The 15,469-nt window shown below is 48.1% G+C and overlaps 1 protein-coding gene across 3 annotated transcripts; it reads right to left on the bottom strand.

Annotated features, from left to right (window-relative positions):
* Positions 1-1,035: 1,035 nt before the first annotated feature.
* ATXN1L (ataxin 1 like) lies at positions 1,036-11,936 on the bottom strand. 3 transcript variants are annotated; one of them, XM_025426727.3, is made up of 4 exons: positions 11,821-11,936; positions 9,852-9,919; positions 8,943-9,030; positions 1,036-8,702 (listed from the first exon to the last, which is right to left on the bottom strand). In XM_025426727.3, exon 4 carries the CDS (start codon positions 8,583-8,585, stop codon positions 6,522-6,524), a length of 2,064 nt encoding a protein of 687 aa, XP_025282512.1. In that variant the 5' UTR covers positions 8,586-8,702; positions 8,943-9,030; positions 9,852-9,919; positions 11,821-11,936; the 3' UTR covers positions 1,036-6,521. The 3 variants fall into 3 exon arrangements, with proteins under 3 accessions (XP_025282512.1, XP_048966671.1, XP_025282511.1); XM_049110714.1 differs by lacking the exons at positions 8,943-9,030; positions 11,821-11,936 and having other exon boundaries at positions 9,852-9,921; XM_025426726.3 differs by lacking the exons at positions 8,943-9,030; positions 11,821-11,936 and having other exon boundaries at positions 1,036-8,705.
* Between the last annotated feature and the right edge of the window lie 3,533 nt (positions 11,937-15,469).

Raw genomic sequence — 15,469 nt, 5'->3', positions numbered from 1 at the left:
TAACTATGCCAGGAATGTAGACCTCTTCCAATATCATAACAAGGAAACTTGGACTCCTCTCTGACCTCCATCAGTTTAAGGCTATTTGGTAGTGTTAACTGACCCCCTTCCCACCACCAAGCTAGGGTTAATTCCTACCAGGCAGGCTGAAATATTTCTCTTATGGGAACACAAAAATTTTAATAAGCTTATTCCAAAGTACTGGACATTTGAAAGAGAGTACTTAAAATTAAGTCAAATGCCTGTCTCACAGAGCTCCATACTGAAGTCCTACTTGGGATGTTTCAAAATGGTTGAGCACTACCTATGTGTCAAAGATTTTTCTGGGCATGTTACATAGATTATCTCATTTAATTTTCACAACAAACTAGGAGTTAATACACTCAGAACCCCAATGCCTGGATTTAAAATGCTGTACTGCCATTGAAAAACTAACTTTGGGCAAGTTACTTAACCTGTCTTGGTTTCCCCAAACAAACACAAAATGGATCTAATAGTATCAGCAACAAATGACTATTATATACAAAGTATATAATTAACATATTGATAATTATTAATATATGTAACTTAGGATAGTTTGTGGCACCTGGTAAGTGCTCAATAAATGTATCTGAGTCACAGTCCTGTATCTGAGTGTTTTGCCTCTTCCTCCTGGCAGGCTTTCTAGTTTAGAAGCAGTAGCTATGATTGCAGCTGATGTATTTCAGCAATTTCTGGCAGCATTCCTGAGGGGAAAAAAAAGAACTGGAGAAAAGGCCAGCAGTGAGGACCTCTACAGGTCCTTGTGATTGATTGTGCTAATATCTAAGCCTATAGGTAGACTTCTGGGTCACTGAAATACACACCAACAGAACGTGCACATGCTCACTTCGGCAGCACATATACACACCAACAGAACGTGCAAATCTGCCCAGAGCCCACCACATAAAGATGGGCACTATTTGCCATTACAAGCTCTCCCATGAAGGGTTTCTATCCCCCACCCAACAGCCACCACCTAAGGCTGGGATAAGAAGAAGGCGCAAACACCAAAAGGAAAAGCTAGTAGTTTATATAGATAGATATATAGATATATAGATATTGATATATATTGTGTTTACATAGTCCACAAGTTAAATGCAGGTATCCATAAGAAGAGCATTAACAATAAAAATACAATCTGTGTGTAGCCAAGTACAGAGACTTAAAATGGTAAAACAGCAAAAAGGATCTCACAAAAGTACAAATATACAGTACAAATTGATTTATTTAAAACAGTTACAAAAAAGCACAACAAAATAGAGATTATCCTTAGAATTATTAATGCTTTGTTAAAGATCAGGTAGGATTAGAGGGTAAGAAATGGTACTGGGTGGGGGGAGCACCTGACTAGTTCTAAGGCTTTAGATACAATGCAGTTGATTACATATTAATTCAGCCATTACATACTGGGGGTAGTAGTTGGGGGATCAGTAATTTATCTACAGGGAACTCCTACACAAATCAGATCCATCCAGACCTCCCCAGTGCCGTCCTTCTTTACTCCTCAGGACCCTAAAGCCACCTGATGACAACATTCCCGTTTCCTTTCTCCACCCCATTCCCTATCCATATATTCTTCCCTCCCCTAAGGTGCTGTGCAAGCTGAGAGCAATCTGCTCTCTGCAGCTGGAACATATACTGTTTTGGCTACAGGGATCCTGTGTGTGACTAGGAAGGATGTAGGGGGACAGCCTTATTTTAATACTTCAAGTTTGCCACGAGTACAGTCAGTCTCTTCCCAGCACAATCTATATTCTCTTGAGTGTGAGTGTCAAGCAAATAGGGGTGAACCCTGCCTTCAGCAATACCACCAATGCACTAACCACTCACAGCTCACAACTATGTGCAAACTCCCTGTCCAGGGAGTGGGTGTAAAACCACTGTGTCACCAGCTTGCTCACTCTCTGAAGAACCTCGGTCCCCGTGACAGTCATAAAGACAGAAATAAATGCTTGTAAGTTTGACAATAGGTAAAGGCACATGGGCTGCTGCCATACACTGCAGACAGGAACCCAATTTGAGGCCATCTTCACTGCTGGGCATTTGCAGTAGAATGGCTTTGGGATCACACAGACTTTAAGTTTGCAATCTACCGGGGGAGGATCTAGGCTTAACAGGAGAACTAATAAAGAAACCTTAGTGTGAAAAGTGCATTTATTACTACTGTTCCTGCTGGGGAGGCTCAGCAGGGCAAACCGCACCACCTCTCCTCCTTCCACCCCAGGCACTGTGCATAGTCTGCAGGTAAGGAGAGAGTGCAGTCGACTCTAGCATCTCCAGGGCCAGTGTCATCCTAGGCCCAGATCAGGTTTCTGGCCCAAAGATGAACCCTAGAGTTGAAAGAGCAACTGATAGCTGCAAAGACCCAGATGCTTATTTTATTATTGCATAATGTGGGAGGCCTTCCCTAGCCCAGGGAAGCTGGACGGCGAAGGCTTCCCAGCAGAGGGCTAATAGGTTCCTGGTCAACATCCAATCTTGCACAGTCCAGCTCTTCAACTGTAGTGTACACTTTTTCCCATCTGGAAAGTACTGTAGCTTCAGTGTGGTTTAGTAAACTTAGCCCTAAGAGGCCAGGAAGTCTCCCTAAAACTTGGCCTCTACCCAACTGACTTTGCTCTTCAGACTGTAACCTTATCTCCATGGCCAATTCAGTTAATCAGGTATCTTTACTCCAAAAGACCCAGGCCATTTCCCAGTCAGCCCATGTCCACCCTTCATCTCCAGTGTGATCATTCAATTCTCCAATATGTCTGCATGTTCTAGGTTTAAATCATCCCACCACCCTGTTTATCTCCTACGATGTCCACCGAAAAAAAACCCTAAACCCCACTGAGGGGCTCTTTCGGTCACACTCCGAACCCTCTTCACCCCAGAATCCACAGAACTGGAGCCAGATGAACCTCCCTAGGATGCTGACAAAGGCCCTAACCTGGTTCCCCATCATTTATTTTTAAAAACAGGATACAAGATACCACAAAGGAAAGCAGTTAATACATAGAAAATGCCCACTAATAAGACCTGCTTGCTTCTCCCTCAAGACAGATATTGGGAGCCAAAGGCTCCTGACAAGCACTGAAGCCACATCCCTTTGGATTCGCCAGCCCACCAGCAGCATTTCATACTATCCCTATTCAATAGACTTTGCTATAAAGTAACACTTGCACAGGTAAGAATGCACAGGATGCCTGGATTTCCTCTATATGCTCAGACATGGAAGGACAGGGAGCTCTAAAGGGTAGCAGGCAGCAGGACAGTGAGCAGACAGCAGCAGTGGCAAAGCAGCACAGAGCAAAGCCCTTGGTGTTATGACCAACTGGGACCAAGACTGTGGAAGGGTCAGCCAGATCTGCTAGGGCCCCTCCCCCTGGGCACAAGTATTCAGCTCTGAATTCCCTTCCCCCATGCCACTACAAACCATGCACGCGCACACACACACACACACACACACACCCATGTACACTAATCTTGATAGGAACGATGATCCAAGACTTGGATGTATTACTCATCCTTCACTTGGTCACTCTACTCCCAAACTGGTATAGCCATTCCTGTTTAGTGCCAGAGTTAGGAGTCCTCCTTTCTATTCCTGAACTCTGGGAATTTCAAACCACCAAGGGAACGGCTCTGGCCTTCTTCAATTGCCCCTTTCTCAAAAAGCTGACAGCTTCCCACTATAATGCTATCTCAAAACCACTCTTCAGTTTCTTGTCAACTTAGGAAATTCCTTTAAGGAAGAACAGACCACCACAGGCTCCTTTTATTTCTCATGCCTCGATGAGAAGACTGAACCAGAGGGAAAAAGCAAGTGGAATGACACAGCTCTGACCAAGATTTAGAGCACAGAGCTTCTATTCCTGGGAGCCCATACTTTCCAAGACACCTCTGCAGCTTAGTAGAACCGAGTATTAATATATTCCATACACATACATGAGAAGAGCTGCTGATGTTCTTCACCGGCAAGAGACAAAAGAGGAACAGCAGCAGAAAGGTCAGGGCACAACTTGCCAATATGCACAAGATGTTCTCTTTCCAGGGTTAAGTGGACATTACCAGGCTGGGAAGTGGAGGGTCACTCAGTTTAAACTACTGTATCTGGTTGGACATAGGTTTGCTCCCACCAGGAGGAAGCTCAATTGGTGTCCTTGATGGACACTTCTTGAGTGTCTACTGTGTGCATGCCACTGTATTCAGTTGGTGAGCCTCCCAATGAGGAAGGAGGTTTCTGAGAAACCCGTGCAAACAATAATCCCTAGGAATGAGTCGATCACAGAATAGCCAGAGATGAGGCCTTCTCCCAGGGCTGTCATCTGAGAAGATTCCCCTAAGACTTAGCCCCACAGGCCCCCCTCTATAGGAGACAAGCCAGAGAAAGCAGCATTCAGAGTAAATGGGGGTCAGAGAAGGGAAAGGTGAGGATCCCAAAAGCATACAAGGTTGAGTGTTCACCAGAGTTGGCGTTTGGTTCTGAGGTGACCCAGAGACTGAAGTCCTCACAGTCAGGTCAACAGCTTCCTTTGTATGGGCCTCTAAAACCTGACTGCTCTCTAGGAATGAAACAGTGGCGTGTTGGGCTTGTAGCATACAAGCCAGTCTCAGTCACTTTGTTCCCCCAGGAGAACAACCTTTAGCACCTGAACACTAAGAATGACTCCATTCTCAGAACTCCCCCTCCCCCTAGGAGGTAGGTAAGATTATTTATCCCCATTTGGCAGCTGGGGAGGAAGTGAAAGAGCGAGAGGTCACAAGACTTGCCTGAAGTCCTCGACAGAGCAAAGATCAGACCTCAGAGGTTTGGGACTCCTGATGACGGGCAAGGCCTCAGCCAGTCCAAGTACATTTCTAAAGGAAATGCCAGGATCATACGCTGGGAGAAGCCTCATCAGAGAGCTGGGTGGACAATACCCTGAGTTGCTTCAAGAGTCTGAAGACCCCTGAAAAACAAACAAAAAACCCACCCACCCACCTGAAAGCTGGTGGGGGAGCCTAATTCTCAATACCCAGTGGAAACCCACAGTCCAAGCCAATGCTAAAAGTTGTGGAGAGCATGGACTTAACACACAAGGGGGCAAATGCAACTAAGATTGAGAATGCTCTTTGCAGAAGAACACTCCACCACAAAATACGATGTAGAAGATTTCAGGTACCGGAAACTTATCGAGACTATCCCAGAACCTTCAAGCTGGCTGTGGGAGGGGATGGCTTGGAGAAGCCTGAATGCTGATGGGAAGTGGAGTGAGATAGGAGGGGCTGTGTAAAAACACCAGGATGGGCACTGCCCAGCCAGGTCTATTTGCCCTGACCCAGGGCACAGTTCCCTTCTTGTTTCACTACCAAGCTGTTCAGCTGCAGAGAGGAGGGGACATGATTCTTTATGAGTTTTTAAAAACAGGGACTATAACTGAAGAGGAAATCAGAGAGACCCCTACACGCTAAAAACTAGAGGTCTTGGTCAGAGTGGACAAAAACAATTTTGCAGAAGGGGAAAGGAAAGGCAGTGCAGCTACAAAGTAGGCCCAGGTCAAGACACCATGCAGAGGACAGGGCAGCAGAAGGGTGGGGGCAGCGCAGGCACTTAGGCACAACATAGACAGAGGAGGAGAGTAGGGGACTGGGGACAAAGGTCCACTGGTTCTTTCAAAACTCACCATTATGAACTAGAAATTTGTTACGATTTCGAAGTAGGTCTGGCATGCTGGGTACAAGGACCTTTGCTAGGTCAGCTACCTTTCCAGAAGCCCTGCCTAGAGCCCAGTTACCTGGCCATCAGGTCTTTCTCCCAAAGTCCCCTGCCTGGGTCCCCGCCAAAGCAGGACTTCACTCTGAACCCTGGAGGGGCTTCTCTTTCTCCTGGTGCTAGAAGCCTTGTGGGAGGAACAGTGGGGAGATGGGAAAGGGCTGAAGCACAGATCAAGCAGAGTCCTGCAGATGAGTGCTTCTCCCTCACAAACCCACAGACGTCTGTAACAAAATCACCCTTTAAAGTGCACAGCTCTCAAAAGAAGAGTTCTGGGTGGGAACCCTCTTAATCCCGATCATGGGGCTTCCTGCCCTCCCACCACAAAAAAGAAAGGAAAAAAACTTCAGACAGTTGAACTGCTACTATAAGCTGTGGATCATCATTTTTGGCTCTTTCTTTGCTCCCTCCCTCTGCCACCTGCCCCCAAAGCCTGACTTTCCCCTTGCAGGAGCTAGGGATGGGGAGGAAAGAACAGGGAGGCCCTGATATTTGGAATGTTTCTTATCCTGTGTGCACCCCCATCCTCCCTTGGCTCAGGCCTGCTGCTCCCCACCACAGCACCCTCTGGGGCTGTCCTGAAAGGGTGCTGTGCGGTAACGAGCAACAGACCCTGCCTCGGGAGGCTGCCTTCACGCCTCCGCCTCCCCCCCAATCTCACTGCCAAGAGCGCCTTCCCTGCTCGGCATGTGCAAATCCTCTGCCTGCGCACGGTGAGGCCCAGCTCCGGGGTAAAGCCCCAGTCCTGGTCTGGGAGAGAGGTTCATTTTCCTGCATTGGAACGCCCTTCGATGGACAGCTTTACCTCCTGCGGAATGAAAGAGGGACGGAGCAGTGCAGCTCGCGCCTCCTCCCCTTGCATGCTGTATCTTTGGAAGCTTGGGGCTGGCCAGCAGGCCTGAGCACCAGGCTCCGGCTGCGAGGGCTCTACCATTTGGGAGCCCTCACCTGACGGCTGGCTCTTCCCCTCACTGTCACATTGCTCTCTGGGTCCCAACACTGTCCTCTCAGGCCTTTCTCGGGGGGGACCCAGCTGGCCTGGGGGAGCGCAGCTAGCCTGAGAAACTGAGTTACTGTTCAAGCTCTGTAAACTGATAGAGATGCAGACATCTCCCACCTGCAGCCGATGGCAGGGCAAAGAGAAGAGCTGTGCAGTCCGCCCAGGGCTGCAGGAGGACCAGCCCTGGCCATACACAAAGAAGGGGTGCTCGGGGGGCACCTCGATGCTCACTTTGCTCTGCTGCTCACCAACCACAAAATGCAGCATGACAAATCCAGGCCACTGGCTCTCCTGAATGTCCACGACCGTGCTAGAGTCAATCTTCAGCCCCCCGCTCACTTCGGCACTGCGCACAAAGTCCTGGGTCTGGAGATCCTCCACCCGCTTCAGCTCCCCTGTAGCCAGCTGGATGATGGCGCCTTTCATGAAATGGGAGGGCAAGTGGGAGGAGGTAATGGGGGGTGGCGTTGGCTCCTTATCTGGGAAGGTGGCTCTGGCCTGCATGTCCAAACTTGATGCCACCAGGATCTCCGAGCCCATGGGCAGCAGACCTGGGTCAGTTCCAGTGGGCACCAGGTTGCCATTGGCTACAACCATTGCTTTGGGTAAAGGTCTATGTTTCACCGGTTCCTGATGGGACTGAGGGTAGAACCCTCGGGCCTGATTTTTCTCGGCCATCTCTGCTGGGTTCCTAGCTGACCCTCGCCCCTCACACTGATGGTCAGGGGTATGATGCGACAGGTTGAGGGGGCTGGGCTCATCCTTCCTCTGAGCTGTCACCACACGATAGTCCTGAGAAGCTAAAGCGCCAACCACCCGCTGGACCTCGAGGTCGGTGTCTGGGGTCCCTCGGTGTGCTGGCACTGCCACCTCTACCCGTGCAGTCTGAGAACCTGAAAACAACTGTCCATCCACCACACATTCTACCACTGGCACCAGTCCCTGGCCTTCACTCTTGCTGTTGGGGGAGTCGAGGGCTTCACTTTCCCGTCTTACTAAATTTCGTTCTCGCTGTCTCTGTCCGTTGGCAGCGGCTGCTTCCAGAGCAGACTGGCCCTCCTGAGGGGTAAGAATTGGGCTGGCACCTGCTGGAGGGGTTTCATGCAAAGTGTACCCAGCAGGTAGCCTGGACATCTGATAATAAATGGGCATCCGGCCTGGAGCAAGGTCCAGTGGCTGAGTACTTGAGTGATGTGGCAACTGCCCAGGTGGGGAAGTGGCAGGAGCTTTGTTGAATGAGTGGGCTGGGGATGAAGCCTGGGGGGGAGGAGTGGCTCCTTCTGCCAGGAGCGAGGCATATGGCACAAAGTGTGGAAGGTGAGAGGTGGCGAGGTTGGCAGAAGGAGAAAGGAGGGGACTTGGTAGGAAATTGGGTGGTACAGCATAGGGAAGGCTGTAAGGAGACCCAATAAACTGCAGAGAGGTGGACGGGAGTTGAGCATAGTGGATTGGGGGATAGTGGATTCCTGGATGTTGAATCAGTGAAGACGCTACATTAAATGTGGGGGGCAAGGGGCTCATGTTCACCACAGATGGGAGGCCAGTTGGGGAGAAGGTAGCAGGTGGCACAGCCACCTTATACAGCATGCCATACTGGTCCACCGTCAGACCCGTGATGGCCTCAGCTCCATCACCCCCCAGGCTGACTCTGGCTCCTGCCTGGCTCTGCCCGGCCACCACAACCCCTCGGGACCATTCAGAGGCATCACTGGAGGGTGTGTGGTTAGTTGAGCAGCTGGTAGTTCTCCCCATATCCTCGCTGGTCACGGGGAGGTCTCGTTTCTTTGGTGGAAGGCATTCCTGACTCCTCTCATGAACAGGTTTCATATTGCTCTGTGGTGTTCCTGGAGCCTGGAAGGGGTCGGCTTGCTCCTTGGGGCATCAGAAGGGGCTTCTCTGTGGCTCCCCTGCACCCCTCTCTGCTGCTGGCTGGGGCGCCCACATCTGCTAGGGAACAAATCAGAAGCAAAGAAAAGTAACCTAGGGGCGAACCAAGGCAAAGGAAATAGCAGAAACTGTGCCCATGGAGGAAGATGGAACAAAGGGGATCAATGGGGAAAAAAGCATGAGAAAGGAGCAAACATGGATGCCACCCTCCCCTCATTCATCCAATCCAGGACATGAAAACAGTCAGGGAAACTGCATAGAGCTCCAAGAACAAACATTCATTGATGCGTCAACAACCTGTGGGCTCTGCAATCCCAGCAAGACCAACAGTTTCATGATTAGCTGTGCCTCTGATAGGGATCCTGACTCTTCCCAGCCTTCTCCCCTAAGAGAAAATTTGCCACATGGTTGTTGCTGCCAGTTCTTTTTCCTAAGCTTCTCCTTTTGTCACCAAAGACTACCGTGCTATCTTCTTTCCAACATATGACCTCATCCCCGCTTCCTTTCCCCAGCCCAATTCGGGTTATGATCTCACCTTTCCCATCCCCCCATCCCAGGCCTAGTTAAACTCTCATCCTCCTTTGCCTCATATCACTACTACCTCAAAGACCGGGATGCCAGTGAAAAATAGCATCTTCTCTGCCCCAGGAAATACTACATTTCCCCCACGAGGAAAGTGATTGCACTTCTGTGTTCTATAATGTAGTTGTTTCTCCTCCTCCCTAAAGAGCAACAAAACTCTCTGGCCACACACAAAGACTCCCCCCCCCCCCCCCCCCCCCCAGTTTAGAAAGATTGCTTTTCTTCTCGTTGACTATCTTCAATGTACTTTCTTCATCCATTCTCTTTCTTTTTTCCTGTGTGTTTTCTTTTGCCAATGGCTCCTTTTCCACTGCCCTAGGTCTACTCTAGGCAACACTTCCTAAATTCTGGTTCTATTCCTTCAAACATGTCTAGGTCTCTATGATCCATAAGAAAGTTCTCTCTCCCCTTTCTCTTATTGTTACCTTTCATACATGCTTTTATCCACTGTCATAAAATATTCTTTCAGTCTGTACATTTCAATGCATATGAACTTTGTCACCTATTTCTTCCAAACAAGGCTCCAGATCTTTGGATCTGGATATTACACTCTGTTCTGTTTTTCCATTGTTGAATCCCAGATGTATTTTTCTGCAACAAGGTATCCAAATTTCCCTTTTTTACCTGAGCTTCCAGTGGTGCCTCTGAGCAGCTGTAGTAAGAAGCAGTGTCCTCCCCGCTGCCTTGGGAGCCTAGAAGACAGAAACAGGAATAAAGTAAGCAGGAGCCTAGCCTCTCCTTTTCCCCAGGGTCATCAAGAAAGGTAATTCTAAAGCTACAAAAACATTAAAGTCCATAAGTCCCTGCCTCATCCTCTGCTCCAGAGGTAACAGCACATTTATGCAGAGTGTCTAGACATTTGAATAGAGGAAATAGCTTTAAATATATAGAAAGACATCCCTGAAAAAAATGTTCAATGTATGTCAAATTTCATTGTTTTCCTTAACATCACATTCTTCACTCTCTCCCTGTACTTTATTCCCCAAAGGTTAAATTGACTTCCAATCCCAATTTCCAGGTAAATGCACAACTAAAAATGGAAGATTCAACATTATTCCCATGTGAACAATGGCAAGCTGGAAAAATCAACTCCATGGATTTCACTATTATTCAGGGCTGATGAAAACACAGATGTGGAGGTTATTTAAATGAGAAAAGTGGCACTAGAGGAAAAAGAACAATTATTTATGTTTCTGGGGCAGAAAAAGAGGTCAAGGGGGAGTCATTCAAGGGGAAGCCTTATTAACAGATTTTCAGAGTAAAAAAAAAAAAAAACAAAAACGAATCTTGTATGTGTATGTAAAAATTTCTGAGTGACAACTTCGTACCAAGTGCTGAATCAGGTGTGACAGAAAATGAAAACACTGCCTGGGTCCTAATGTAGCTTATTAACAATGAGGAAACAAAACTCACGCTAAACTATCAATATCTGAATCTACACATGCCGGTAACATCAAGGACCAGAGAAAAGCGTTAATCTCGGACGCCAGATAAAGCAGTATTGACCAGCACTGAGAAACTATCCACTGCCCTATCCAAGTCCTACAGAATGGCAAGCCTTTAACCAGACCGAAGCAACATTTATCTCTTAAGATTGGCAAGGTGTATGTACAAGAAAAGGTGATGAGATAGGAAAACGAGGGGAAGGAAAAATCCTCAGTTTTGTAAACAAATTACACAGTGGGCACGACTCTTGCATCCCTTCTTCGGTAGCAGCCCCGGTTAACTGAGAGGCAATTAGCTTTCTCCCTCATTCGCAACAGAAATTGGGGTCACATCTCCAATCTCTGAATTACATTTGCTTCCTGCCAACTAAAACCTTAAGCAAAACCTGCCTCTGGGTTCTCCAAACACGACCTAATAAAATAAATAAAAGATTCGCTCAAAAGGTCTGAGCGAATGACAACAAAGAGCCAAGCCTGTGCAATCAGGTTCCAACAACGCCAAACAATTTCGGAATCTGAAACCTCTTCCTCAGGGGTGGGGGCTCAAAGAGCACTTGTGGGTGGGGAGAGACGTAGCCTGGGACCCCACCGAGCTAACGGGGCCGGGGGTCTGTTCCGGAGAGCTGCCAATGCTGCCAGTCAGAGCCCACAAGCAAGAGACGGAACCCGAAATTCGGTGAGGGCGAGAGGTGCGCCCGCCAGAGAGTGGAGCTCGGGAGAGACTACGTACGGGTGATGGCTTCCCGTGATCCTGCAATCCTTGCTTCGACGAGGGAAGGGCCCCAAACTGGGAATTTAACGCTTAGGGGTGCGGGGGGGCGCGATCCCTGAAGCCGAGGAGCAGCGGCAAGGCCCCGCAGGGGATGCTTCCTTGTTTGGGGGCCCCTTCTCGCCCCGAAGCCTCGGACACCCCGGCCCGCGGGGACACGGCCGCGGGGGCGCCGGGGCCTGGGGCCGCCTTCCGGGCCGGGCCGGAGAAAAGCGCGCGGGGCTCCAGGCGCGGCCTCCTTCGCTCTCCGGGTCCGCGGTTCTCGGGCCCCGGTCCGGCGGGGCCATGGCTCCAGGGGGCCACTTCCTCCTAAGCTCCGAGCCAGGCCCGCTCGGCCTCAGAGAGGCCGCCCGGCAGCCCCCACTCCCGCGACACTCACCGGCCCATCTCACGGCGCTCCTTGGGCTCCTCCCGCTCGTCCCGGAGCCGCCGCCACCGCGGCCGCCGCCATCCCCGGCCCCGGAGCCGCCCCACACCCAGCGCCCCCCTAGCCGGGCGCCCGGAGATGGCGTCACGTGCGTCCCGCCCCCGGCGCGGGCAGATAGCGTCACCGCCCAGGCCAAGAGCGACGCCCAGGAACACGCAGGAAGGCAGCGAGGCGGCCCCTAGCCCCTTGCCCCTCGGCCCCAGCGCCCCCTCTGGTGGGAAAACGAACTCCTCCCAGGGGGGGAAACAGGGTCACGTGAGAAGGCGGGCCTCGCCCTCTCGCCCTGACCCCACCGTGACCCCCGCAGTCTCTCCACTCCAGTAAATTCTGGGGGTTCCCAAACAGGGCCCCGGGGCGTGGCCGACGGCGACCCCCCCTTCCTGGGCTTCCGAGGCCTGACGGGTGAAGCCTGCTGTTGGGAACCTCGGGGAGCCCCCCCGGCGACCCCTGTCCAGGGGAGTAAGAAGATGCCCCTGGAGACCCAGGGTGGAGATGAGGGAGCGCTTTGCGTTGACAAATGGCTTTGAGGGGGATGAGAATGGACCGGATCCAGGATCCAGGAGAAGGTGAAGCAAGTGATGGGAACTTGAGGGTTGAGAGAAAGGGGTTCAGTACAGTGGAAGCCGTTTGGTTAGTGGAGAGAGGGCTTGGCTAACTCGGTCAAGTCTTAGGTCACCACTCACTGCCAATGGTCTAGTTAACTCCATAATGGCATGGACATCGGATTAACAGCAAGTGGGAAAGCGAACCCCAGTCGAATTCGTGCTTTGGTTACACCGATGTAAAAGAGTTCTGCATCCAGACAAGAGAGAAAATTAAGTTTAACTGTTAGAGAGATTGAATCCGAGTGGGTTTTTCCCCTTTCAGTTTTTGCAGACTTTGTTCACTAAATAACAACTGATTTTTTTTTTGTTGTTTGATTTTGAAAATAATTAGCTGGGCTCTGGTCCCTAGCCCGTAGTTGTCTGACCTTAGGAAAATCGTTTTCCTACTCTAGACTTAGGTTTCCACGTATGCAAAATGAGGAGCTTAAATTAGATGAGACGGTGGGAGTAAGATGTAGATAAAAGAGCTCTCTCTAAACATTTTAAGTGAAAATATAATTAAGTGTGTACAGTGTGATATCATGTATTTAATGCAAAAATACATATGTAACACATATAAAGACATATTATGTACCTGTACCAGAAAAGGAATGGAAGGCTATGTAACAACTAGTTGACATTGGTCATCTCGGGGCAGCCCGGGTGGCCGCAGCGGTTTAGCGCTGCCGTCAGCCCAGGGTGTGATCCTGGAGACCCTGGATCGAGTCACACGTTCGGCTTCCTGCGTGGGGCCTGCTTCTCCCTCTGCCTGTGTCTCTGCTTCTCTCTCTGTCTCTCATGAATAAATAAATAAAATCTTAAAAAAAAAAAAAAAAGGAAGACTTTGCCCTTCCTTCTAAAAAGAAAAAAAATTGGTTATCTCTGGAGAAGAAAGCAGCATTGGGTGGTGACCAAAAAGATAACAAAAAGGACGTATTGTTTAGATTTCTTATGGGATATTATCTTAGAAATATTAAGATGAGTAAGTTAAAAAACAAAGTATATGGTCTTTAAGATTCCTTCTAGGGAATCAGTTGACCTCAATTTTGGTATTTTCTCACTTCGATACACACAAAGGATCATCAAAACCATTGAATGCCCCCACACACACACCTTGCACCAGTGGGTGAAACAATAAAGGTACTGATCTGCAGCCAGCTAAATCAGCAGAGGGCTATGCTTCGAGGATGTTAGTATGATTCATGACAGTCATCTTCTCTCTCAATTTGGCTAAGAAGGAAGTCCTGTGGTCACTCAGTGATTCCGTTTTAGCACTAACTGGCATTCTGGCTTCTAAGTCATTGCTTAGCTCTCTAAATTGGCATTAAAACTACCAAGATAAAACAAAAACTACCAAGATAGAAAAACAAGTCTATACTCTTTTTTGAACATCAAAATGATATATGCAGGGCACCTAGTTGACTCAGTTAAGCAGCTGCCTTCAGCTCAGGTCATGATTTCAGGATTCTGGGATGGGGCTCCCTACTTAATGGGGAGTTTGCTTCTCCCTTTCCTTCTGCTCCTCCCACCTTGCTCTCTCTCTCTCAAATAAATAAATAAAATCTTTAAAAAATGACAATACATACTGCTGTCTTTGCCAGTTTTTTCCATATCAACAAATTCAAATATTTTAAAAATCTGCCAAGATAGAGACCCTTGAATCATCCAGGTGTATTCAAGGAAAGCCATTTCCTCCAGGTTTAAGATATGCTCTCAGACAGCTGGGGTTTCAGACAAAATTGAAAGAGCAGACTCAGGTAGATGCAACCAAAAAGAATTTTTTGGCTACCAGCCGTTAACATGATTACATAGTGCAAAGGCGTTTCTGATTAAAAAAACAAACAAACAAACACACACACACACACACACACACACACACACAAACAGGATGTTCTGATTGGCGAGGCACAGGTGATTTCCTCGTTTGGTGGGGCAGTCCCAAAAGAATGGGTCGTATCTCTGCTGTATTCTCTTCTAGAACTCTTTATTCCAAGCAATCTTCATTTGTTTGGTCCTACATATTGATGGTAGGAAGCTCCAAGGTGACAATTTGACAGGAATATTAGTGATGAGTAAACTAACATAGTTTTTAGATTTAAGACTAAAATAACTAAAAGTTACCTCATTTCTCCAAAACTCTGTACTAATCTCTGGAATCTGGGTAACTCCCTATGTAAGTTATTTATGGTAAGTTAAGCCCAGGGCCTTATTCACTGTAAACTGGCCTAATATATAGTTATTGAATGACATTTTACAAGGATACTCAAACTGGGAGACTCTCCTTGCTAATTTTCTTTTTTGGTCCCATTTCCTCATTTCTACTCTTCTGTGGTTTTGCCTATTTGTTACCTGTTTTCAATCTCTCTCAGTTGAAGGTCCTTCATTTTTTTTTTCACCAAGTTTAATTTCCACACAGTTTTAAGAGCTATAGAACTGAAAGGAGATTTTTTTCATTAAAAATTTTTTTCCCTCCCCCAGGGAAGGATACTTTTAAAGGCATTTGAGACATTTGGGAACTACAGTGTTATACTTCAATCTGTCTTGTCTACCTCTTCTCTTTCCTTGGGTTCCCACTGAATTCCTTTGATGTGTGTAGATTGAATTTGTGTGATGGGAGAGTTTGAGCTACTCTGTTGAAAGAAAACCAATGACCACAAAACCGGGCTGAGCTGGTTCTTCTCCTAAAGCAGGCATGAGTTTCAAATTAGTTCTCTGTGTTGCCTAATTCCTCATTTGTGATTTTTCTAGACCTCTGGTACAGACAGCGGGATGTTCAGACAACTATCCCAACTCTTTTTTGAAGTTAAGGAATCAGACCAAAGAGAAGTTCTAGCATTTTGGGAAACCATGTGTGTCATAACAAGAGGAATAGGTGTGTTCTTTTTTTTTTTTCTTCAAACTGTCATGTCTTTTTACTTTTATCACTCAGCATGTAAAAGTGTCATTTTAGGAAAGAACTTTATCTTTGAATGCCAATGGCAGAAATAACAATTAATCTCAAGTATATGTTGAAATTC

This window comes from Canis lupus, chromosome 5, assembly GCF_003254725.2.
Source record: "Canis lupus dingo isolate Sandy chromosome 5, ASM325472v2, whole genome shotgun sequence".
NCBI lineage: Eukaryota > Metazoa > Chordata > Mammalia > Carnivora > Canidae > Canis > Canis lupus.
Note: the sequence above shows the minus strand (reverse complement) of the source record. Positions and strands in the feature narration are given on the sequence as shown.

What these genes read in the sequence shown, in the direction of transcription:
- ATXN1L (XM_025426727.3), bottom strand. Translation starts at nt 8,585, where the DNA reads ATGAAACCTGTTCATGAGAGGAGTCAGGAATGCCTTCCACCAAAGAAA.